At 48.0% G+C, this 22,183-nt stretch overlaps 8 protein-coding genes and 1 non-coding gene across 9 annotated transcripts; 3 read left to right on the top strand and 6 right to left on the bottom strand.

Annotated features, from left to right (window-relative positions):
* Positions 1–206: 206 nt before the first annotated feature.
* Positions 207–2,805, top strand: FMAN_02153 (uncharacterized protein; the record flags this gene model as incomplete). The annotated part of the gene is made up of 5 exons (XM_041835473.1): positions 207–441; positions 497–622; positions 713–1,410; positions 1,441–1,878; positions 1,933–2,805. The coding sequence occupies 5 exons, from the start codon at positions 207–209 to the stop codon at positions 2,803–2,805; spliced, it is 2,370 nt and encodes a 789-aa protein (XP_041685634.1).
* Positions 2,806–4,387: 1,582 nt separating this feature from the next.
* Positions 4,388–5,017, bottom strand: FMAN_02152 (uncharacterized protein; the record flags this gene model as incomplete). Its single annotated transcript, XM_041835472.1, has 1 exon — positions 4,388–5,017. One exon carries the CDS (start codon positions 5,015–5,017, stop codon positions 4,388–4,390), a length of 630 nt encoding a protein of 209 aa, XP_041685633.1.
* A 1,125-nt stretch (positions 5,018–6,142) lies between these two features.
* tRNA lies at positions 6,143–6,216 on the top strand. The gene has a single exon. It is a non-coding gene; the product is annotated as a tRNA-Val (tRNA).
* A 661-nt stretch (positions 6,217–6,877) lies between these two features.
* On the bottom strand, positions 6,878–7,803 carry FMAN_02151 (putative rAsp f 9 allergen; the record flags this gene model as incomplete). The annotated part of the gene is made up of 3 exons (XM_041835471.1): positions 6,878–7,348; positions 7,395–7,660; positions 7,716–7,803. 3 exons carry the CDS (start codon positions 7,801–7,803, stop codon positions 6,878–6,880), a joined length of 825 nt encoding a protein of 274 aa, XP_041685632.1.
* Positions 7,804–10,034: 2,231 nt separating this feature from the next.
* FMAN_02150 (uncharacterized protein) lies at positions 10,035–10,709 on the bottom strand (the record flags this gene model as incomplete). The annotated part of the gene is made up of 1 exon (XM_041835470.1): positions 10,035–10,709. One exon carries the CDS (start codon positions 10,707–10,709, stop codon positions 10,035–10,037), a length of 675 nt encoding a protein of 224 aa, XP_041685631.1.
* A 193-nt stretch (positions 10,710–10,902) lies between these two features.
* On the bottom strand, positions 10,903–13,118 carry FMAN_02149 (uncharacterized protein; the record flags this gene model as incomplete). Its single annotated transcript, XM_041835469.1, has 6 exons — positions 10,903–11,747; positions 11,795–12,107; positions 12,159–12,757; positions 12,809–12,955; positions 13,004–13,018; positions 13,070–13,118. 6 exons carry the CDS (start codon positions 13,116–13,118, stop codon positions 10,903–10,905), a joined length of 1,968 nt encoding a protein of 655 aa, XP_041685630.1.
* A 546-nt stretch (positions 13,119–13,664) lies between these two features.
* Positions 13,665–15,607, bottom strand: FMAN_02148 (uncharacterized protein; the record flags this gene model as incomplete). The annotated part of the gene is made up of 7 exons (XM_041835468.1): positions 13,665–14,059; positions 14,107–14,281; positions 14,337–14,425; positions 14,476–14,809; positions 14,861–14,957; positions 15,008–15,386; positions 15,433–15,607. The coding sequence occupies 7 exons, from the start codon at positions 15,605–15,607 to the stop codon at positions 13,665–13,667; spliced, it is 1,644 nt and encodes a 547-aa protein (XP_041685629.1).
* A 430-nt stretch (positions 15,608–16,037) lies between these two features.
* On the bottom strand, positions 16,038–18,049 carry FMAN_02147 (GNA-3 g protein alpha subunit GNA-3; the record flags this gene model as incomplete). Its single annotated transcript, XM_041835467.1, has 3 exons — positions 16,038–16,599; positions 16,654–17,565; positions 17,616–18,049. 3 exons carry the CDS (start codon positions 18,047–18,049, stop codon positions 16,038–16,040), a joined length of 1,908 nt encoding a protein of 635 aa, XP_041685628.1.
* A 1,750-nt stretch (positions 18,050–19,799) lies between these two features.
* FMAN_02146 (uncharacterized protein) lies at positions 19,800–20,909 on the top strand (the record flags this gene model as incomplete). Its single annotated transcript, XM_041835466.1, has 4 exons — positions 19,800–20,313; positions 20,366–20,403; positions 20,466–20,685; positions 20,734–20,909. 4 exons carry the CDS (start codon positions 19,800–19,802, stop codon positions 20,907–20,909), a joined length of 948 nt encoding a protein of 315 aa, XP_041685627.1.
* Positions 20,910–22,183: the final 1,274 nt, after the last annotated feature.

The following is a 22,183-nucleotide window of genomic DNA, read 5'->3' as shown; positions in this document are numbered from 1 at the left end:
GTTCTTTTTCTGAATTCCCACCGAGTGGCAGATATCAACGGTGATATCTGTATAGAGGCGGCGTATCTGAACCCGGTGAACATGACGGTCGGGGAAATTTCTGCAGACGTCAACCCCAATGCGATGAATATCTATTTTGCCATCTCTGTTGATCAGAGCGAGTGCCTCTGCCTTTTCGTCCATCATAGGCCCACATCGCCATCATCATGCCCAAAAAGAAGCCGGTTGTGGCTCCCAAGTCTAATCTCCCTCCTACTCTAAAGGTGCCATGCGTTCTTCAGGTCAATGGTAACCCTTTTGGCGGCAAAAGCCTCGGCATCACCACAAGTATAGCCACCTCGCTGCTAGCAATGAGATCTCCAGACAAAGAATCATTTCTTGGCTTTGTCATCGAATTCCCGTTACCCACTGATAGCATTGGTTTCGGACAGTCTCATCACAGTGAGCTCTTAAGACTGTTGTGCTCGATCCGGCATCTGCTAACAACCTGGCCCAGTTGATTTTTCTACTCGAAAGGCCAGTCCAGGCAACACTTGGAAACTCACCGTGAAGTTCCCCCGTGATGATATTAATATCAACTACCGGGTTGCAAGTGAAGAAGAAACCGCCAGATACCCCACCGGTAGGAAGCACATGACTTGGGTTGACGTCTCCCTTGGCAACAGCGTAGCAGTCTCTGTCCAAGGATTTGGTATGCCGTACTAGAACCCAGGTCACCCGGCTGAAGATTGGCTGCGGTATACTGCCTCGGCAACCGTTATTGGCGGCCTTTCCCTTCTTGATATCATCCAACAGCGACACTTTTCGTTCCTCGCTGCTCAACCTGAAAGGACCATGATGGCGAGGTGGAGTATCGCAAGCTTAGCACCCAACTTCGACTACGGCTATGGTATAGACCAATCATGGAACATGGACAGGTACATGAAGCAGCTTCATGATGTCAAAGGCCACCGCTTCCAGACTGCTTGGAGTTTTGCAACCGACGCCTCCCATGTGACTTCTCTGACACAGAGCATAGTCCAAGATTTCATGTGGATCCAGAAATTCTGCCTCAATAAGACTACCGAAATGGGCTCCGCGTACTTCGTCAAGCATCCAGCGAGCCGGACGTCGGGAAGATGGTTGGTCATAGTCAAGATGGATCGGGGGTTTTGGAAGCACACGGAATGGTCTCAAGCATGTATCCATGGTACCATGAAGCTGGTAGTTCATCCGGGGCCAGATGAGCTCCCTGAATCATGGACGGACGACCTTTCGGAACGCTATTCAGCCCGAATCTGCCACGATCCCGATGAAGTCAGATTGCTCAACCGACATCCACTCACTGAGAACGACTTTGTTATCAGGGTCATCGAGCCGCTTCATACTCAACTGGGTATCAAGGAGTTTGAAAGCCGTGAGGAAGCCGACGCTGCCTATGATACCGACGAATCGCCTTAGAATCGCGTTTCATTCGAATGGGACCTCAAACTTCATAACGCAAAGCGGCAAGTCGACGCTATTTGCGACCTTTTACCATCGGCCAGTCCGAATCGCCTCTTCTGTGATCAGGGGCGTCATGTCTCAGAGATTGGCGCCAGCAACGAGGCGCTGATGATGAGCCTTCACAGAGATCTCCTCCGAGGCGATGGTTTCTGGAAGACGATGATGTCCGCAACCTCAGCCGTGGACCAGATGGCAAGCCGCCTGGATGATCTGGATGTTGGCGGCCAACGCCAACAATTGGCTTTGTCTATACTCCCGTCTGTCAACTTCCTCAAAGAATATGGCAGAAGCGGCTGGGCTGATGCCCTACTGTCAGAGGTTTCTGAGGCCAACCAATGTCTGCTTCGGTACTACCTCAGCAACCGCCCTCTAGGCTTTGGTATTATCACAACTGTAAGCAACTGGCCCCTCAAAATCAACCCTTTTCCATACTAACGAGAGATTTAGGGTGCCAACAGCGCCGATACCCCCGTTTCCCCCGTGGCGGTCCTGGCGTTGCATGCAACCGTGGGTACCGTCATGGCAAGCGGTCCGACCCCTGCTGCCGTCGACAAGTTCGTTTCGGACCTCCATACCGTCTCTCGCAGCGTCGCATGCAATTACAATATCGGAAGAAGTCAGCAAGCCAGCACCCGAGGTGCTTTGATCATCCGTGGCTTTCAACTTCAGGTTGAATGCGATGCCTTCAAGCATTTACTTCAATTCCCCCACCTCGGCGATGAAGCGGCCGGTAATGACGAATGGGGCATCAAGTTGGATTGGCAGCTCCATCTCTCGGCCACGTTTTGGCTTCTTGTCTGCCTTGGCTCCGAATGCCTGCCGCCCCTACAGAAGGAAGACAGCAACATTTTGCACGAGTTCCAGACCTTACTTATAGGGTCAGACAACCCTGTTCGTCTCCGTGAACGGGTTGCTGACAAGATCTCGTGGGAAGAGTACGTGACTGGTGAAACTGTTGGAGACGCTGAGATCATGCGACTGATGAAGATGCTCATTGAGGTCGCCGACATTGTCTGTACAACCCCGTCCCTTGCCCATACCGAAGATCATCTCAAGAAGTGGAAGGTAAAGCGGGCTAGGGGCATAGCCATTGAAGAAGCTGGCGGTATGAGCCGTGGCGATCTGTATTCGATTTGGGGTAACACACTCTTGCCCTGCTTTCTTGCCGGTAATGAAGAGTTTGTTCCGCTTGAGGTGAAGAGCTACCATGATATGGATAGCTATCGCAACTTTCGGAACAGGTTTGGAGATGACGCTCGGAAGTCTGCACTCGAGTTTCTCACTGCGACTGGATGGCCTGTATATCGCGTTCGTGCTTAGTGAGACTGGTAGTTGTGCTAGTATAACACATATAGAAGGGTAGCGTACACTACTAAACTAGTTGAATGTTAGGAAACTTTAAGGTGATCTTCAGAATGTCCTTTAGTAGACTTGATAAACATAGGAGGGTTCTGTAAATTCTACCAAGACCTCAGAATAGAGTCCGAAGTTCCTTTACTCCCTGAAACTAAGTACGCAACGAAACTGTTGAGTTGTAAGAATAATGTACTAATATGATACGCAAAGCGATTGCTCTTTTCCGATAGAATTTCACTGCCATGTAGCCCAGCCAGGTGAACCATCATCAGCCTCAGTGAGAAACAATCACCATCACGAGATTTAAGTCTTAATTATGGCAAGATCTAATCAAGTTCTTTGCTTCTATCATATTGGCCCCTACGGGAAAGCTCCCGACAACTGCAAACAACGCAAAGGCTTTAGATGACCACCTCAACAACTGGTACCCCAAGACGCCTAAAGCAAGCAAGCTTCACGAATGAGTTTCTAATAGGTGCAAACACCGCAAAGTCCTTGAATGCCGAGTACACCCTTTTGTAAGGTGAATAAGACTATGGATAGATGGGTCAACTAGCCACACTATTCCGTTCTGATGGTATCGGTCTGGACGCGAAAGAAACCCAAACCTCTGATGATGATGTTGCGCGACGAGTGAAGTTGACTGAGTTTCGCCTTGCCTTATCTGTAGCCTCACGGAGGATGACGATGTAGAGGATTTGGCTAGGAGATGCCATCGCTCGGTGGTAACAGCGAGATGTCCAGATAACAGCATGAGGAGATGTTGTGAAAAGTTTAGAAACGAGATGATGCGAGGTAAGGTGCGATAGTCCATTGAGTTTGTTGATAGTGTTTCTGCACTCCCAAGAGACCTAACTGTTTTGACATCCTTATGAAAAGACTGAAGTTGGCTGACCGAGCTTATGCAACGAATGTTAATACGGCACTGAGATAGAGCAACCCGACACACCGACAGCTCATTCATTTCAGCGGTTCAGAGTGTTCTCCAGTTTGTTGTTTTGCAAAAGCCATCACCTTATTCTGACAATCTCGCCATCAAAAATCTAGATATTTTCAGCCACCTCCAACTCATCGCTGGCATGATTCACGACCCGCCTCTCCAACTCCCCTTTTATACCATCCTCTACAAGGGCGCTTTCCAACTCTGGAAGAAACTTCACTCCTCACACGGTATACGCCACTGCTTTTGAGTCTCTTAACCCTTATCTGATATCTCGATGCGAATCTTCTATCGCGGTCCTAGAACTTCAACACAACGTCAGCCACACACTCGAAGTAGTGTAGAGGAGAAGCAACTGAACTTACGCGATCGTTCATATTTTCAAGAACCCGTCGTTTCTCCCATGCGGAAAGCCTCTTCAAGCTGAGCCAGACGGAACGCCTCATCTGAGCTACAATGATACTCGACAAGTCGACGCAGACTTTCTGGAACACTTCCAGTCTTTGCCAGACTTCGGTACCAGCGCCTCTCAATACAAGGAAACATCTGCGGACCTTTGTGAAGGGTTTGCTGCAGACTTTGAAGTGAGGATGCCATCCCTGCCCTCTAGTCAGCGATGGCTTCGTTCTGGAGTTCAAATGCAGTGGAGAAAGCGCTGCGCTCAATTTCCAAGAAGTCACGCTCCTGCTGCACAAGACCATGGGCTTCTTGTTCCATGGCTTTCATCTTCTCGTCGTGGAAATCCGCGAAGAGGGCGACTCCTCGACGGACCTTATTCACGATCTCTCGACGCTCCAGCTCTGGAAGTCCCCTTCGCAAGGGCTTCAGATCCGCGACGTAAAAACGAAGGATGTCAGCACCCATGCCACACCAAGCCATGTCCTTTCTTCGGTTGGGGACTTCAACTGTATACTCCCATTCGGAGATATCTTCGTCGATGAACTCGGAAAGTTTGTTAAACCACATCGGGTCGTGACTCAGGCACCAGTCGCGAACAGTGTGCTTCATCTCGGGTGGGAGGACGCGAAGGACAGGCTCGGTTAGCCACTTCGATACCGCTGGCTTTAAGAGCTTGTCGACAAACTTTAACTTTCCCATCTTGCTGATATTCTCGCTGGCTTGCTCGAGGGCTTCTTCTCTGGTGATTGTCTTCTGGACCAGAGTGGGGGCTGGGTCAAAGCTGTCCACCGAGGAGACAGACTCTGTGTCCTGCTGATCAAGAGAGGGCTCAGACATGTTTGTTTGGAGTGCTCTTTGCAGGACGTGAGGTTGATCGCCGTAAAGACTCTTGGTCTTGTGAAGAGCAGCTTTGATTGGCACGAGCCCTCACAGCCGGAGGCAAACAAATAGCAAGACGTTGAGTTTCGTCTTCGGTACCGGCGCTTTGCTGTCAACACTCCCAAAGATGTCAGTCGATGTGTATTACTGAGTTGCCAACAGAGACTCACCAACAAGCTCAAGGTGGCGATTATAAGCTCTCAGCCCAAGGAGATGATCAACAGACACTATGCTTTGTCTCAGAGCCTAGACTGAACGAAATCAAGATGTAGTGATAACACGAATCGATAAAGAGTATTTTAGGCAAAGAAGCAAACAGAAATGGCAAAAGTAATGAAAATTGGGTTTCCGTGCAGCAAGACGTAAGCCAGAAGCAAAGTCTAAGAATTCAGAGTGCGTCGAGACGAGTGAGTGGATCAGAGGAAGAAGAGATGAGTGGGGCCTCGAAGGGACATTCTCTTCAGGGGATCAACCCTGCCATTACCTCTCCTCGGGAAGTAAGAAAACACCGGACCTTAATATAGGGTGTAAAAATAAACTCAGCAAAGAATATCCTAAATTTATGTAAGTTTACCTCAGTCCTTTTGTCACTTAGGATCAAGGTCCTGAGCTTTCTTTCCTCCCCTAGCCTCTATCAAGCTCACTGGCCCTGTGTCGCATGCTCCGGAGTAGGTCCACTACTTATTGTTACACAGGCGACGTTGAGCGATATCGGGCTGCTTCTGCCTGTTTGCATGGATCGATGCGTATTCAATTACACGGAAATCATCTTCATCACATTGAGAAAAGAATTACTCGTTGGGAATTCGCATAACTTTCTCCTTGTCTCACTTGTGAACAAACTCATATCGACGAGCAACGTTTGATTTTCAGGAAGATCCTATCACTCTCACGTTTTCCTAGCCACTTTAATTCCGTCTCAGGCCAACTAAAGAAGACGTAGAAACACAAGTCACAAAACCAACTCAACAGCGTGCACACAAGCCTGGAGCCATGAGGATGCCTCAAACAACCCACCAGCCAAAGCGGCAGCCAGCGACTTGACAACTACCAGGCCAGGCACCCATCATCCAATCACAGGCCGGTTCCGTGGTCTAGTTGGTTATGGCATCTCGTTAACACCGAGAAGGTCCCCGGTTCGATCCCGGGCGGAACCACTCTTTTGCCCTGTGCTCGACTAAGAAGTGGTTCTTATTTCTCTTCTTTTTGATAATGATGTTTTGAAACTGTTGAAAATGTAAAATGGCTTCGATCTCTCGTGAAAAGATGGTGTTCGGACATACTGATAGTTAATGCTACATTACGCGGGTCTCGAGGGGTCAAGGAGCAAGAAACTTTCTGATTCTTTACAGCCAATTGGTCCTAACGTCCACTGAGTCTTGACTGCGGTTAGCAAAAGTCTGTTCATCGTCTAGGTTGAGCTCCTACGTTTTCTTGCCTACAGTTGGCAGGGTAGAGCTTGAACGTTAGTCTTGAAGATGTAGTTGATCACGACAACAACTCAGTGACAGTACGGATACAGAATAGCGAAATAGAGACTTGAACTGTCTTCCCAGTTCAAGAACTCAGATTCGAAAGTCAAGGTTTGATGCCCGCTGGATCTTGTGTAACAAATGAGTTAACGACCTCTGCATGATTAGAGAATATTCACATCAAACAGGACAGATAAAGGTAGGAAGCTGTTGAAGTTTGAAGTGATCATAATTATTTATCGTCTATAAAATGCTGAAATGCTCATAAACCATGGTATTCCCCCTCTTTCATTAAACCCTCATTAAAATCCCATCTCTTTCATTCATTTTAAATCATCAACATATTTTACTTGATCTGCTGGATGCTCTTCCAGCTTCCGCTGTGGTCTCCGTACAAGTACTCGCGAACACTCGCTGTTGTAGGAGCGTCGCCACCGGCATAGTCGACAATGGAGATGCTCTTGTAGTAAGCGTTGAAAGGACCCTGTGAGTAGTCGGCAAGACCACCGGCCCAGGCGATGGTACCAGGGGCAGCATCGGGAGAACCAGCAGTCCATGTTCCGAGCTTGATCTGCATGGGGGTCTGGGGGTAGCCGTTGGGACCGGTGGCGTCGGTGTAGGGAAGGGTTCGGACGACTTGGTCGTCGATCAACCAGTTGATGGCTGCGGGAGTCCACTCGATGGAGTAGAGATGGAACTGGCCTGTTGGGTTGACGACGGGATGGAATTCACCGCGGTCGTATGTTGAAACATCTCCCTTGCTGAAATAATTCGACTGAACTTGAGCGTTATCACCTCCAAGCCACTCCCAGTCAATCTGAGGCTGTTAGTTAATGTTTTATACAAGTTGGTGGTGAACTTACCTCGTCAAGGTTATCAGACTGAAGAACAGCACTAGTGCAGATGCCTACACCCGTAGAGGCTTGCACCTCGACATCCACACGGCCAAAGAAGATGTACTTGCCCGTCGCAATTGTAGGAGCCTGGTTAGGTCCCGAAATTGTAAAGACAGCACCATTTTCGTTATGCTCAAGCGCAGTACCAGCATCCTCAGCGAAAGCTTCACATGCACCCTTTGTGAAGTCACAGTGGACAGTGTCTCTTCCAAAAGCAGGGTCGGCAGGACATGCTATGTTGTGTAAGTCAAGTGTACCGCGTTGTTGGGTTAAAGAGGTGAGACTTACTGGCTGTCATGGGGTTACACTTTGTGAATGTTTGGGCTGAGACAAGAGGTGCCGCGAGGGCGAGGGCTGCGATGGCTTTGGAAAACATTCTTGCTAGTGTCGTGTAACGAAGTACAACAGGAAATATGGCTTGTCAGTAATGCACAATTATCCAAAATATTGGTAGGATGAGGATGGGATGAGATATTTTTAATGTTCTCACGCACGTTGATATAGTACTCAGAATTCGAGTCGATTGGCAGTTGGTGAAGGCTGGTTTAATACTTTGCTTTCTGGTGACAAGAGGGCTTCCCAACCTCCTCCCCTGTCAAAAAGCCTCGGTTTATATCGATCAGACGATGGCTCGTATTGCAGTGCTAGCGTCGACTAAGCAACCAGGGTTGGCCTACTCGCAAGCCACCAACGGCAGGGATCTCCACACCCCTTGCATCAGATCACCAATAGCACGGACAGAACCCTGCCAAGAGGAAGTGAGTGAGTTGCTGTGGTGAAAATAACGGCCAGAGGGTGAACTGCTATGAGACAAGAGGCTTTTCCAGATCCGGTCGGTGGTGCAGTAGTTGGGTGGCTTGCAAGTCTTACCAACCACTGATACGAACTCCCGCCCGGCCATTTTTCTCTCCAGCAAGGGTCTAGATCGTGGTGGGCTGCTTGGCTAGCTCGACATCGTGGGTGAGCGGGCTGTGTGCGATATGCGTCCAGGGACTTTGAACTAAAGCATGCGGATTGTCAGCGGAGGAGTAAATTCCTTGTTGCTGACGTCAGGTCAATCATCAGAAGTCAATTGACTCACTGTAACGATAATTCAATTATCCCTCTCTTCTGCTCGTGGTATTTTCGTATGATACTCTATCGAGAGGTCGGCTAGACTACAACCGTATTTGTCTGGGCTAAACGGCCAACCTCCCCAAATACGAGACGCTATCGCGACAGCGAGCGGCTAAAGAAAATGGGAGGCTGCAAAACCGCTGTATCCGTAAAAGAAGGTTACGATAGGGATGACTTAGTACCTATGACCCGTTCTTCTTTTTTTGTCCCGCCGCTCTAACCGACTTTCTCTTCTTCTCCATTCTTCTCTGCATGTCGACCCTAGACCGACCGAGGCCTAAGCTGAGGAACATGAACATGTCAAAGCTCCGCGTCCCCCCACTGATCGTTATCAGCTCTCCACTGATAAACGACAATCTGCAGGTCTATTGCTTTGGACACTTGAAGATCTCGCGGATCTTTATTTGAGCTCGTAGTCAACCAACTGAGTTGATGTCATTGAATAGACAATCATTCATCGATCGATCAATTGACAACGAGAGTGTTTTCTCTGCCAAGAGAGAGAGTCTCAGTAAGCTTCCATCGTGGGCTCAGCTGATCCGTCATGAGGTGCTGTACCCCGCTTGAGCCATGCATCATCATGGAGTACAAGGCCCTTGATGCATGCATCACCACTCGGACCCGGCATCATCGACTGAACATGTCTGACCGTATATCGACTTTTCTCGTTTCCCCGCTTTCACACGCTGATTCAAGCAGATCTCGTGCTTTAATCAGCATAGACCTTCCTGATGAAGACATCACGACGTATGCATGCAACCCCAATTGTTCACTCGCGCGTCAATCATAATCATCCGAGCGTGAGTTGATGCGATGGGACGTTGGACATCACAAGTTCCACCGAGACAAGGCTGTAGTGAGGGGAAATGCACCATGATTCTCAGCCTCATGGTCTAGTAATCAATAGCTCGGGGTCATCCTGGCATCCGGATACCCGTGCTGCCGTCCTTGAAGCTGTAACCCCGCTTGTTCCCGTTCAATAGACAACCAACAGAGAGTAGCTCGACGGCCAACTCCGCATTCTTTCACGAAGGCAATTGAAGTGAAACTATCTCTACAACGAAATAGAAGCATTTTAACGCAAGGCACAGCCGTATTTCAGCAGTAGTCGACATCTAAAAATACCAATTAAGTCCGCGCTTTCACAAATGCGGTACAACGTTGCAAAAGGTGAGCGCCACGATCGGTGGCTGGTTGCCTCAACAATAGCCTGGATCCGGAGGTCCCGAACGTTAAACCGACCGCTTGCGTGACAATCCAACACGAGGCAGATTTGAATACGATCGCTAGACGAGACGATGGACACTCAATCTATGGATAAGTCAATGTGGCTAGAAATTCGATTTTCACTTGGCGATTCTTAATAGCGCCAAATGGTTCATTCAATTTATCTCGGCATTCCTCTGCTTCGTATAGCCAAACGGAGCTTCATTCCAGCTACCGCACTAAAGAAATAGAACGATCTGCTACACGAAAAGAATTATTCTAGCGTCAGGAATCATTCCCGCCGACATCCAATCTCATGACGGCTGCATGTCCTCGAGTCGTTCCAGAAGCATTTGGATCATCGAACCAGTAATCATGCACAACCTCAAACCCCGACTTCTCGTAGCATTTCACAGCCGCGACAGAGTTGAAGTTGACCAGAAGAGCCAGCATAACCTTCTTGCCCTCATTCTGTCTGACTGAAAGGTCCTTGGCGTGTTCGATCAGCTTATTTGCCAAGCCCTTGCGCCTCTGAGATGGAGGAACGTAAATCGCATTCAGGACGTAAGCAGACTCGATCTCATCCGCGATCGGACCAAAGTAAGTGCTTCCGGGTTCGAATTTCTGCAGATCTTCCCATGTTTTGGCTGCTGTCTTGGCTTTGAGCGGGCCATACAGAACAAGCGACGCGAGCCATGGTTGGTTGAGAATTAGCGAGAGGTCGTCAACTGAGCCGGGGTTTGGGTCGGAGGTGATGACGATACTGGATGCGAGCGGGTTGCTCAAGCGGGCTTCCCATATGTCCTTTGTGAACTCCGCTTCACGGGCATAGTTTGAGCTGAATGACTCTGGGGATAGCCGCAGAGAGAGCAGGCGGAATTCTTTGTACAGGTCCACGAGGTTACCCCATTGAATTGGGTTGGACAAAGATTTTGGTAAAGTTAGAACCTTGAGAGACATCTTGAAGCTGCTTTGAAACTTGGTTGAATATTTCTGGGCCCTGGTGGCTTAAGTCTGTTGGCTGAAGTTGATAGCCGCTGCTTATGACTCATTCGTATCACGCAATCATGCATACGATTCAGGCAGCCATCGTGAATCTCAAGAGAACACCGATATAACCTCGATTCACGTTTCTTGAGATCCTTAGAATCAGTTATTTCCAAAGATTGTTCAGCAAAGTGCTTGTCGGCCAAGCATGATCTCGCTCAAGCAACGTCACCAACTCCATAATCGCAGCCTGTTCTCCCGGGTCTTGGAAATACTCGCCGCACATGGATAGTCCAACAGCAGCAGTTACCATTCCCTCTTGACACCACTTCTGTGACATGGCCAAGCCGCAAACTCTTCTTGTTGCTTCTCGCATGAGCTCTTCTAGTGCTTTATGCGCAGCTCTGCCGCCGATGCCGAGTTGGATCTTGGTGTCGTGTACTGCAAGGACTATGCGTGCTAGTTCGATATGCTGGAGAGCTAGCATTTGGCATGGGCTGGTAATCCAATACTCTGGGAAATACCGACCTTCTGATGGGTTACGTTCTCGGTAGTAGAGTGGCGCGAAATGAGGTGGTCGTTTCTCATCCCAGTTTCTTTGGAAGTCTTTGATAGCTTCCCATTGCTGGGTTCGAGTTCGATTATCGATTGGCTGTTCGTAGTCTTCATCTGGGTAGCAGAATTTAAGAACATGGGCACACCAGATGAGAACTCGGTTGGTCCAGTCGTAGTCATCAGCAGCCAAGGTATCATCAAAGATGCCATAGTTTTCGACAGGCAGGATGGGTAGTCTAAAGGGACGACGGTGCATGAGAACGGACCAAATCTCTTGACGAAGCGCAATGAGGCAGGCTGAGAATCTGAGGGAAGAGAGAGAAGTTGCATAGACATCTGAGCCACGGGGAGGTTGGAGAATTAGGTGCAGAAGCCCATCTGCGTCGTTCTGGGATGCTTGGAATACGGCGCGGACTGCAATCGAGAAAGTCTCGTTATCGGTACCGGTGAAATGTGCTGGAATACTGTCAGGTTTGATCAACCGAAGAAAAGATGCCTCCTACTATCAACTTGCTCATGGTACCTCAATATTGTAATGGCAGCCAGAGCATCATCACTGCAGGAGTTGATCGGATCTGCTGATACTCCCATCAGATGTGAGATGCACTTGTTGTGGTAGTGAATAGCTGATTCCATATTAAGATCCGGGAGCTCGACACCTGCATACTCGATAATGCTATCTGGATCTTGGAGTGATGAGACCCGAGTGAGAAATCGTGCAGAGGCGGTACATATAGCGTTGAGAAGAAGAGGGCTGTGTACGGCTCGAAGAGGAAGTACTGAGACGTAATGATGGTCCCTATCAGTGGTGTCGAACTACCTCCACGGTCAGCTTATCTCATGAGAAATACCCTGCAATGGTCTTACAGCTCTTGCGAGTTTCTCAACAAAACAGCGAAGCAGGCAAGCTTCCTCCAGGCTTAGCGGCTGAGACGACTTTGCACTCAACAACGAAGTGGGATTATGAAGTTCCAGGTCCATCATGGAAGGAAGGGTATCCGCTTGATAAAGCTGGGAGTTGTATCCCCCAAAGGGTGACTGTTCATCAGTCCCACTTGGATACTTCCCTGTATCGTTTTCAGGAGAAGAGTGCTGCCATTGGGCGGAGAAGATAGGAAGTGATGCCGCTCCATAGTGATTGGTAGGAAGATGCGATTGTCCACTTGGTGATGAAGTAAGTGACAGTTGAGAAAGATCTTGAGATGTACCGAAGCCTCCATCTTCATAGCTTCGGGATGTCGCAAAAGCATCCGGGGGTTCTTCTGAAGGTGCTTGAGCCAGAGACGTGTCGTGCTCATCGGGTATTTGCGGGTTGCCTTTTGATAACGTCTGCAAAACTGAAGCAGCAAAATCTAAACTTTCGGATTGAGATCCATTTTCGGAAGAAGGAGATTCAGCGGCGGTGGGACGGGAGTGGCGAGACGCAGAGTTTGTTTCGTCGACAAAGGAAATCGCGTTTGATTTTTCTGTCAATCTCAGTTAGAACAAATACAATCAAATATGTTGATGAAACAGACTGTGATTTGATGTTTCTATCCATGTTTGGTTCGGATCAAACTTGAACGTGTTTTCACTCGTGATGAGCTTTTTGATGCGGAACTTCTTAGCTCGAGCGCAACTGATTGAAAGCTTTTTACAATTGGCGCAGGGATTCTCATTATCGCCTGTACCCGTCAGTCTGACTTCTTCGACTCTTAATACATTCGGCATACATTTCAGATGCTTTTCTGTCAGTGGTGGTTAGCTTGATCGAGGTATCCTTGCCGGCTTTGACGAACCTCGACATTGATCGCAGGGCTTGGTCCGAGTCCGAGGCGTCGAACTCATGATCGCTCAGAATTGAGAGATACGCTTTTAAGAGGTACGAGACGGATTAGGAAAGATTTCGCCGGGTTTGCAGGGAGAGGAGCGTGGAGTTGGCATAAGAATGAAATCTCGGGGAGTTGGCCGAGGTGAGGGCAAGGATGTGAAGTTGGCGTAAGGATGACTTTAGTTCACTGCTTCCCCGCATTTTAGCGTGTCTGATGACCTAACGGTGTCGAGTTAGTGGATTGATCCACTGGAGCTCTCCGCAAGGAAGAATCACAGTTCTGGCAGGAATTTGTTGCATAATTAAGGTATGGTCTCTTAAGCATAAGTAGAGGCAAAGCAATGACTCAATCGCTGCAATCATAAAGTCTTAGCTTTGATATGAAGCTTTTATAAGGTCAAAGGTAGAAGAGATCATGCATGAGGATGTTATACAGATTAGCCAGAATGGCCAATTCAGAATCGGATTACAATAAGACATAAAAAAGCCATAGTTAGACGTTTTCAAGCTTTGCGAGAACATTGACTATTGGAATAATGCAGCTAAATATATATGATGGGTCCTCAAATACTCTGCTTAACCTCAGCATGCTCAGCACCATGAACATGACTAGCCCAAACCTGATGCCGAATGCGTTCGTAGACAGCCTCTTCATCCGCAACAGCATGATCTCCAAAGAGCTCAGAAATCTGCTCCAGAGACTTGTTGGCTGTTTCAGGGACAAGGAAGAAAGAAAAGACGGAAGCAAGAGAGCAGAAGATTCCAAAGAAGAGATAAGTACCCCAGCCGATCTTGATAATCATCTCGGGAACAACCACGCCAATGATGAAGTTGGCGAGCCAAACCATGGCAGTAGCGGCTCCAACACCCTTTGCTCGGCGGGAACTGGGGAATACTTCGGCGGGGAGAGTCCAAGCCAGAGGTCCATATGAGCAAGCGTAGCAGAGGACGTAGATGTCTGAAGTTGTCAGCATGGAGTCTGATAGTTGACGTGAGAGAACTTACAGATCAGGGCAACTCCAAACCAGCCCATTCCTGGGTTAGCTTCCCATTTACCGTCAAACTTGCCGACGACGCCGGACATGATGAGATGAGGAACAGCCATGGCGGCACCACCGAAGATGGCAAGCTTGCGGCGACCCATCTTGTCGAGGTAGAGGAAGGTAGGAATACCAGCGGCCTACGATTCTAAAATCAGTATGCCTCAAGGACATGTGCTAGAGACATCGACTCACCAGCTGACAAATATTCACCATTCCAGACAGAATCAGCGCCATGTTGTCATCCTGCCCGAGCGCCTTGAAGAAAGTGGGAGCATAGTAGACTGAAATCATTAGAACTCTTTAATATAAGTAGGTTTATGACTATTCTTACCGAAAGCATTTATTCCAGAGAACTGTTGGAAGAACGGGATTCCAAGTGCAACTGCAGTACGCTTGAGACACCTGGGTCGGAATAGGTCACCCCATTGCTTCAGCTCCAAAATGATACCGCTGTCGTTGGGATGTTCCTGAGAAAGAATCTCCTGCTGGAAACGAACTTCAGTGAGGATTCCTTTCCATTCAGCCTGTACGCGATCGTCGGTTGCGGGGACGCGACGGAGTTGGGCGAGGGCATGAAGAGAGTCGTCGTCTCGTTGGCGCATGACGAGCCACCTGGGAGAGTATGGGAAGAAGTGGATTCCGAGGCCGACTAAGAGAGCAGGAGGCTAACGTGTGAGGTCAGTATTAGTAGTTGAATCGGTGGAAGCTGGACAAACCATCTGGAGAAGGAATGGCAGTCGGAAGGACCATTCACTGGCCATATCCTTCGTGCCATAGGTAATCCAGTAAGAAATGATTGCTCCAATGACAATACTGTCCTATGTTAGATACCTCTGACGACTTGGTCTAGAATTCTGACATACGAAAGAGCTTCAAGAACCAGAAGAGAGCCTCTCAGGTTCGGAGGGGAGATCTCAGAAATATAAAGAGGTGCACCCATTGCCAGAGTCCCAACGCCAATTCCACCGATAGCTCTTCCAGCGACAAGTTTACCATAGTTATGAGCAGCAGTTTGAATGATAGCGCCGATGGTGAAGAAGACAGTAGCTACAGTCATAGCCCACTTTCGAGAGATGCGGTCTGCGAGGTATGGGAGAAAAAGACATCCAACAAAGGCACCAAGTTCGAGCATGCCGGTCATGAAACCAACATTGAAGCCATATCGAGGATGGCCAGGGGCTGTTTCAGGGAATTGGTCGTGGAATTGCCTCATCGTGAGGATGATACTAATAACGCCCTGATCTGGTAACTGTTAGCTTGGAGATGAGTCTTGCAACCAGAGACTTACCATAGCCGAAGGAGAATCCTCCAAGAGAGGCCAGAGTAGCAGCTCCCAGAACATAAGGAGACCTGACGATCCCGCTTAAGCCATTACTATCATATTCAATGGCAGCCTCGGCTTGGGGCACTGGTTCAGTCTCCTCGACATGACTGGGCGAGTTGCTGAGAGATTCTTTGGACATGGTGATTGAAAAGTCGTAGAAGAACCAATTGATAGATGAAAGTCGTAGATCTGGTGACTTGTAATTTCCCCAAGGTTGAAGGGATCATGAGCCTTTATACTTGGCGACAGATAACAGAACCCATGAAGTTGACCTCATCCTGGCATCAACCCCACAGGATTTAGTCTGGGGAAGACCCTAGCTCCGGGGAAAGCCTTTGGAGTTGGCCCACTCATGGCATTAGTGGCTTTCTTGGAGAAAAAGCCTTCGTGCTAATTGGGTTTTTTAGGGTAAGTTTTCGGCGAAACATTTCCATTTTGGAACGACCCACGGCGAATTTCCCCAGACTAAATTCTGTCGTCTTGGACTAGATACCCAATTGGAAAGCTGCGAATTGACATTGGTTCGTAAAAGACTATCCCTCGCGGAGCTGCTTCGGTATACTGCTCCCTTACTTCGGCACGAGAAGTCTCAACGAACGGTGAATGATACCGTCCTGGATGAATCGCCATATCCTATACAAGTCCCCATCATCATACACCGCATTTGTGAAATGAACGTATGACCGGAGATCAGACCGATTCAAAGCCTTGATCTTGGACAGAATATAATTCGATGCATTTCTTTCATCATCACCTCCCATATAATCTGGAAATTCATCGCGCAGTGGCTTTTGTGTGAGTCGCTTGGCAAATCCCTTGGAATTATTCAAGATGACAATGACAAATGAATTCCTCAACCAATATAAATTGACGGTTGATTCATACTGGAGCAAGGACTCGCCGCTTAAGCTACTCAAATCGAGAACAAATATCACGGCTGTTGCTGTCTCAAGTTGAGGAAATACTTTTGCCCGCTTCATTGCGTTGCCAAGATCTGTCAGTCGCATGGTGAGCTGGCCCATGTTGAAAGCAGCCTCCACGCAGCCAGGCAGTGGTGTTGGACAACATATAGCATCCGAGTCTGTCGATATATAGTCATCTTGCATGATCCTTTCGATATTGTTCAAAAAGCTAGGAGAACGCGTCAGTACGGTCAGGTCAGGCCAAAGTTATCAAAAAACATACTAGTCAACATCCTCTGGAAGCACCAAGGTTTCGTCAGCCATAAAGGCCTTTGTCGCTGCATGCTCCATTATTGTGCGGAACAATTGGACAACCCATGGTTCAAAACCATTGTCGAGATCCAAGTCTTCTTTGCCGCATATCAACACATCTGCCAAGAACGTCCGTATGGCATCTCCTCTGGTGGCCTCGCTGACCAGGAGCTTCTTTGCCAGAAACTGAACACTTTCCAAAACCGTGCCGAGGATTATGGGGCGGAACAGCCGTAGTTGCTCAGTTGTGTAACATTGTGGTTGGCCGTCTGATAACCGCATCTCTTCAAACACTCGTTTCCTCGACTTTGAACCAAGGATGACTACTTTGACCTCTCGTTTAGCTGATTTTAAATCATCTTTCAAGTTCTGATCAATACGTTGGGATTCCTTGGTTTGAAGTTCCAAGCTGCTCGTGGTTCTGCTTCGTCTTAGGGGTTGCATCTCTATGCCCATGGCGTTGCGTGTCAAAGAATTCATTCGTTCTCCAAAATTTGTTGATGACAAAGACAGGTCTTCTGATGTATCAGTCTCTGTTTGTGTAAGAGCAGTTTGCTCCTCATCTGTGGGTTTATTCGTGAAGGTAGTCTGGTTAGCTGAGATTAGTTGGTGGCCTTGCTGCGTTGTATCGTCCGAGCGGTGACTGCTGCTTCGCCGCGTTGTTGCAAGCTTCCGAATCCATTTGTCGTACACTTTGCTGATGAAAAGTTCCCGATCGAACGCAAACTGAACCGACCATCGCGAAGAACTGACGGATGTAGCGGTGACTATGGAGTCTGAGTCTCGATGGACAATGAGAGATGCAGTGTCTCGGTCCATGACCTCCAGAGCCTGAATGATTTTAGGCTGTTGCAAGATTCTAGTTTGCTCTTCCAAGGCATTTCTGCGGTAAAGTTAGAGTTTTCAAGAACGTTGGAAGATGAGCAAACTCACGAATTGCATGCACTTAAAAGAAGTGTTAATGTATGTGTCTGTTGGTCAACCATCCGTTGAATTTGCTCCATATCTTTCGTCTTGAACAGAAAGGAAAGCTTGGAACCAAGCTCTAGATCTCCAGCTACTGTTTTCTCAAACTGCGACACTTCGCCATCAATCTTGCCAATGAGAAGCCGACAACACGTTACACAGCTGTCTACTTGCATCACCAGTTGATATGATTGTTCGTCGGGCCTGGACTCTGTCCATTTTTGAATTTCAAAAAGTGCAAACTTGAGGAGGTTGAGCTGGTTCTCGAAGGCGAACACGGCGAGGTCGGCGATTTTCCAGGCTTGTCGCATGTCGCATACCGTTGTGATTGTTTTGGTGAGGACATCGATAATATTCGCGATGGCTCCCGCTGTTCCGATGATTGACAAGGGATCCGCCATGTTGACGTTGCGATTAGGGTTTTGAGCAAAGTTGTCGCGGATGTTGATAAGTCAAAAAACAATGAGTGGGAGGTGAGGTACGCGTTTGCTGGAGCCGCCCCTGAAATGATCTGACGTGAGTGGTTCGCAAATCTGCCTCGCGAGGCTGTGCAGAATTGGAATTTCACGGAGTCAGTCAATTGACAAGGCTGAAAACCTTCACCCTGATGTAATTGGAAATACCAGAACGGAGTGAATTTCTTATTGTTTATTAGTACTTAGATATGTTTTGATTTATTCTTTAGTATTATTAGACAAGAACGCAGCTCAAAGACTTCTTCTAGATATATACAGTTATGTAAAGGGTTTGAACATAAAGCAGCTCGCCAAGCATGCTGTTTACCTCTTTGAAATGGCTTTACTTGGACTAAAATATCTATAGTACATTCTAGTATTGCAGTACTCATGTTGCGTTGCGAAGAGACAATATGTGGAGTTTCTGATAGAGAATAAATCCCTGAGAGACTGGCTTCATGTTATGGATCAACAGTTCTGCGAGGAGCATTATCGCGCAAATGTCTGTATTGCATAGTTCCCCAAAGCGACTGGGTGATAAGAATGAAGGAAGGTAGCAAACATCTCTCTCCGCCATTGACTGATGACGATAGGAGTCTTTGGGACGTCCGCTTCGTGCTGGAGGCAGACTTGGGTCGGAGAGGGTGAATAGCAAAGGTTGATCTCGTGACCGGTTTCCAAGCCGACCTTTGTTACACCATCAGTGGGAACATTCGAGAGGCTAAGGTAAGCTAAGTTTTGCCTTTAAAGCTGCGGTCCCCGGTGCGACAACGCTCTTGATTGGCTCGAGCGTTTATGAAGCATCACCAGGCTTTACTAGGCCATCGCCCATCCCGTCAGGATCGATCTGCCTAGGGCATCCGAGACGCAATTTAAACTTCAATTGACTTTACTAGAACTTATTAAGGTTAAACTTATTACAATGATGCAATGTTGGTGACATCGAAAAGTTGGTTGGTATCAGGCCATGTCATCATTCTTCACACTCAATGATTGTAGTTGGGCAAAATTGTACTGAGGAGCTTGGCTTCAAACCTTCAAGGACACATGTTGAGCAATTACTATGTTAATTATGTGGTACTTCTTTCATTGTCTCTTCCACGGCCATTCTTTTAGCCTTGGATTCCACAAAAACTGGGAATGAGGAGCAACCGGGAAGATGCACCAGGCTTATGTGGCTCAAATCAGCACTGGATCCATATCCTCTTCAGGAAGGTAGAAGCAAGATAGATTCATTGAGTTTGCCGGGCTCAAAGAAGCCACTCTAGGCAGCAGAATAGAGCAAGTGGCCCACTTGACGATCCCTCCAGGAAGAGGACTTTAATTGTCTTTGGCGTATATTATCGCACCAAATACCCCAGCTCATGGAACAATTCTGGGGAACTAAACCATGCCATACAGTTCAAAAACTATACTAGGCTGACTATGCGGCATTTATCCGAAACCCTGCGTCTAAGCTTAAATCAAGGCAGAAGACAGAATCCTTTGAATCCCACGGGGCAACGATGGGTCGAGGAACTTGTTCTACTCCAGTTATCATGCCGATCTATACTCACTCTCTCGGCTTCATGGTACTCCGTATAAAGAGTATGCCTTGCTAGGAGACCTGGCAAAAGGTATATAAGTCATGGGAATGCCTCGCTGAGGAGAGAAGCTTTTATCATCAGTATCAGCTCTACTTCTCCTCGATATCAAGATGCGATCTCTTACCTCTATTCTCTTATTCCTCTCCACAGCTCTTGCGGTTGATGTCCAGGTAACCTGGCGCCTCGAGAAAGATACCAAGGCATCTTCTGTGAGCGCTACGGGCTCTGATGGCAAGGTCATCGCAGAGGCCTGTGGCAGTGTCATTCATGCCAAGTATCCTATTGACTTCTCAGATGTCGATGATACTGGCAGTGGTAATTTCACTGTTGGTGATGCCAGCTATCTGGTGCACTCCCTGCCTGAGTGGTCCGGTGGGCCTGTATGCTCTCGCATCTTCAACCCTCAGTATACTCTCGTACAGTGCTCAAATGTCACCTGGGACTCTACCGATGTGGTTAAAGACAAGGCAGATGACTGCTTTAGCGATAGTACCACCGATGGCGAGCTGCAGTCCCTCCAGAGGAGGAGCTTGAGCCACGAGATGCATTCTCGAGGCGCGGAGCTTGAAAAGAGACAGACGTTTTGCTCCGGCTGGTTCACTAGAACAAGGCTCGTCGGGGATGGTCACTACTCCCCAATATTCCTGACATGATAGTCTCTGACTCTACCAAACAGGCGATCCCCATCAGAATTATTTCCACAAGCAGCTATCGGTATGTAAATGTCCCTTTGCCTCATTCCGGCAGTATGTAAGATTTGTACTGACAAACTGCAGGAAAACATCAACTGCGCCAATGCTGCATCCTGCTCCGTCGGTCAAACTGATTCAGTATCCTACACTATTGGGTGGACTGCCAGTGCCGGCGGTCCAGCTTCTAGCTGGATCTCGGGGGGCTTCAGCGTCAGTGAAAGCTGGACGACTGGAAATAGTTACACCTGTAACGGTGGGAAAGGGGAGACAATCTGTATTTGGTACAACATTGCTCACACAGCTTGTAAGTCGCTTGAGGCAGAGAGCTTGGGGCAACACTGACAAATATTAGACACCGTCCAAGAGTACACCAAGAACACATGTACTGAAGGCAGTGGAGGGACCCCTTATGTTATGTACTCACCTAATGAGAGCAACAGGGGCGGTGGTTATTACTGTGTTATCGGTACTTGTCGATCTAAGGGTGATGGCTACTGGGATTACAATGGCCGTGCTGGTGGTCCTTGAAGCAACATATAACTTCATCGCCATCTACCTGCACCTAAAAGATATGTGGAACTAGCGGTAGTGGCTTTCTACAGAAAGCATCCGTTCTTTTGAGTGTTCTGAACTGTTTATGTATTACTTTCTTTGACAGAGGGATTATATCTAGTTTTACGCCTAGCTGTTTATAAATCAAGTTATGGCGACCTTGTTTAATCGTGTTATCTCAATGGGAACTTGAAAATGCTTCATGTTGGAAGTACTTATCGCTATCAATCGTTGGACTCTGAAGACGGTAGGATGTTCTCGTGATGACAGCCACGACCAGTCTTACTACCTAAGCTACTAAGAAAACTGTGATTTCTACATGATTGTGCCTCATTTGTAGCGTTTTGGTTGGCCGCCGTCCTCGGCTTTGCGCCAAGGATTACCACCCTGACCTCTACCTTCCTCTATTCCATCAAAGATTTCGAGGCTGTTTATTGGGTTGAGGCTCTTTAGCTTGAACTTTCGGTTCATTTATTGCTTTGTTGCGTCTAGGAAGCTGCATTTCCATGCTCGAATTCATATTGGTACATTTCGAAGGGCTGGCCTATTCTCCAAACTACTATCGACATGATACTCAGACCATCATATGCCATATACTTGAGAAAGAATGATAGGAGTGTCTTAATCTCAAGCAAGGACTGAGGTCAGTCTGCCAGGTGTAGAAGTCTTATTCACCATACACGCGCTCATTTCCTCCAGGTATTCTGTTGCCGTTCGGTTTTACTGCACGAAACTTGCTGCTACTCAAGAATGTGTTAGCTGGTGGTCAAAAGAAATCCTAATTTGAGAAACATACCATCTATGCATTTAGAAGAGTGATTACCAGCCTTCAACGGATAGGTCAGTCCCTGGCCATGCCTTGGCAGCGTCTCCTGACTTGGGCTCTCCAAATACATCGTCAGCACCACTTGACTTGAGAGCGCTCCATCCCTTGGCTAGATTATCTGGCTTGGTATTTCACCAATCGTCTGTGTCCTCCTGCATAGAGGGAGGGGCCACGGAATTATTTCCCTCCCCGTGGAATTCTTCATTAGGATCAATGGAGGGATCCCCTGCACGTGGACCACACGGCTCTTCTCTTTGAACCAGTTGATGAGAGAGTTAAACATATCAGACCTGATTTGGGTCTTTGCTCCAACTTCAGCAGTCGCATGTATGGACTGGGACGTGCTGGGCACCTGGGTAGTGTCGGCCGCCTGCGATGTTTCAATATCCCCGAAGATGACCAAGAATAGTTTATGGCGGCTTAT

Source organism: Fusarium mangiferae (genome assembly GCF_900044065.1).
Source record: "Fusarium mangiferae strain MRC7560 genome assembly, contig: FMAN_scaffold010, whole genome shotgun sequence".
Taxonomy (NCBI): Eukaryota; Fungi; Ascomycota; class Sordariomycetes; order Hypocreales; family Nectriaceae; genus Fusarium; species Fusarium mangiferae.
Note: the sequence above shows the minus strand (reverse complement) of the source record. Positions and strands in the feature narration are given on the sequence as shown.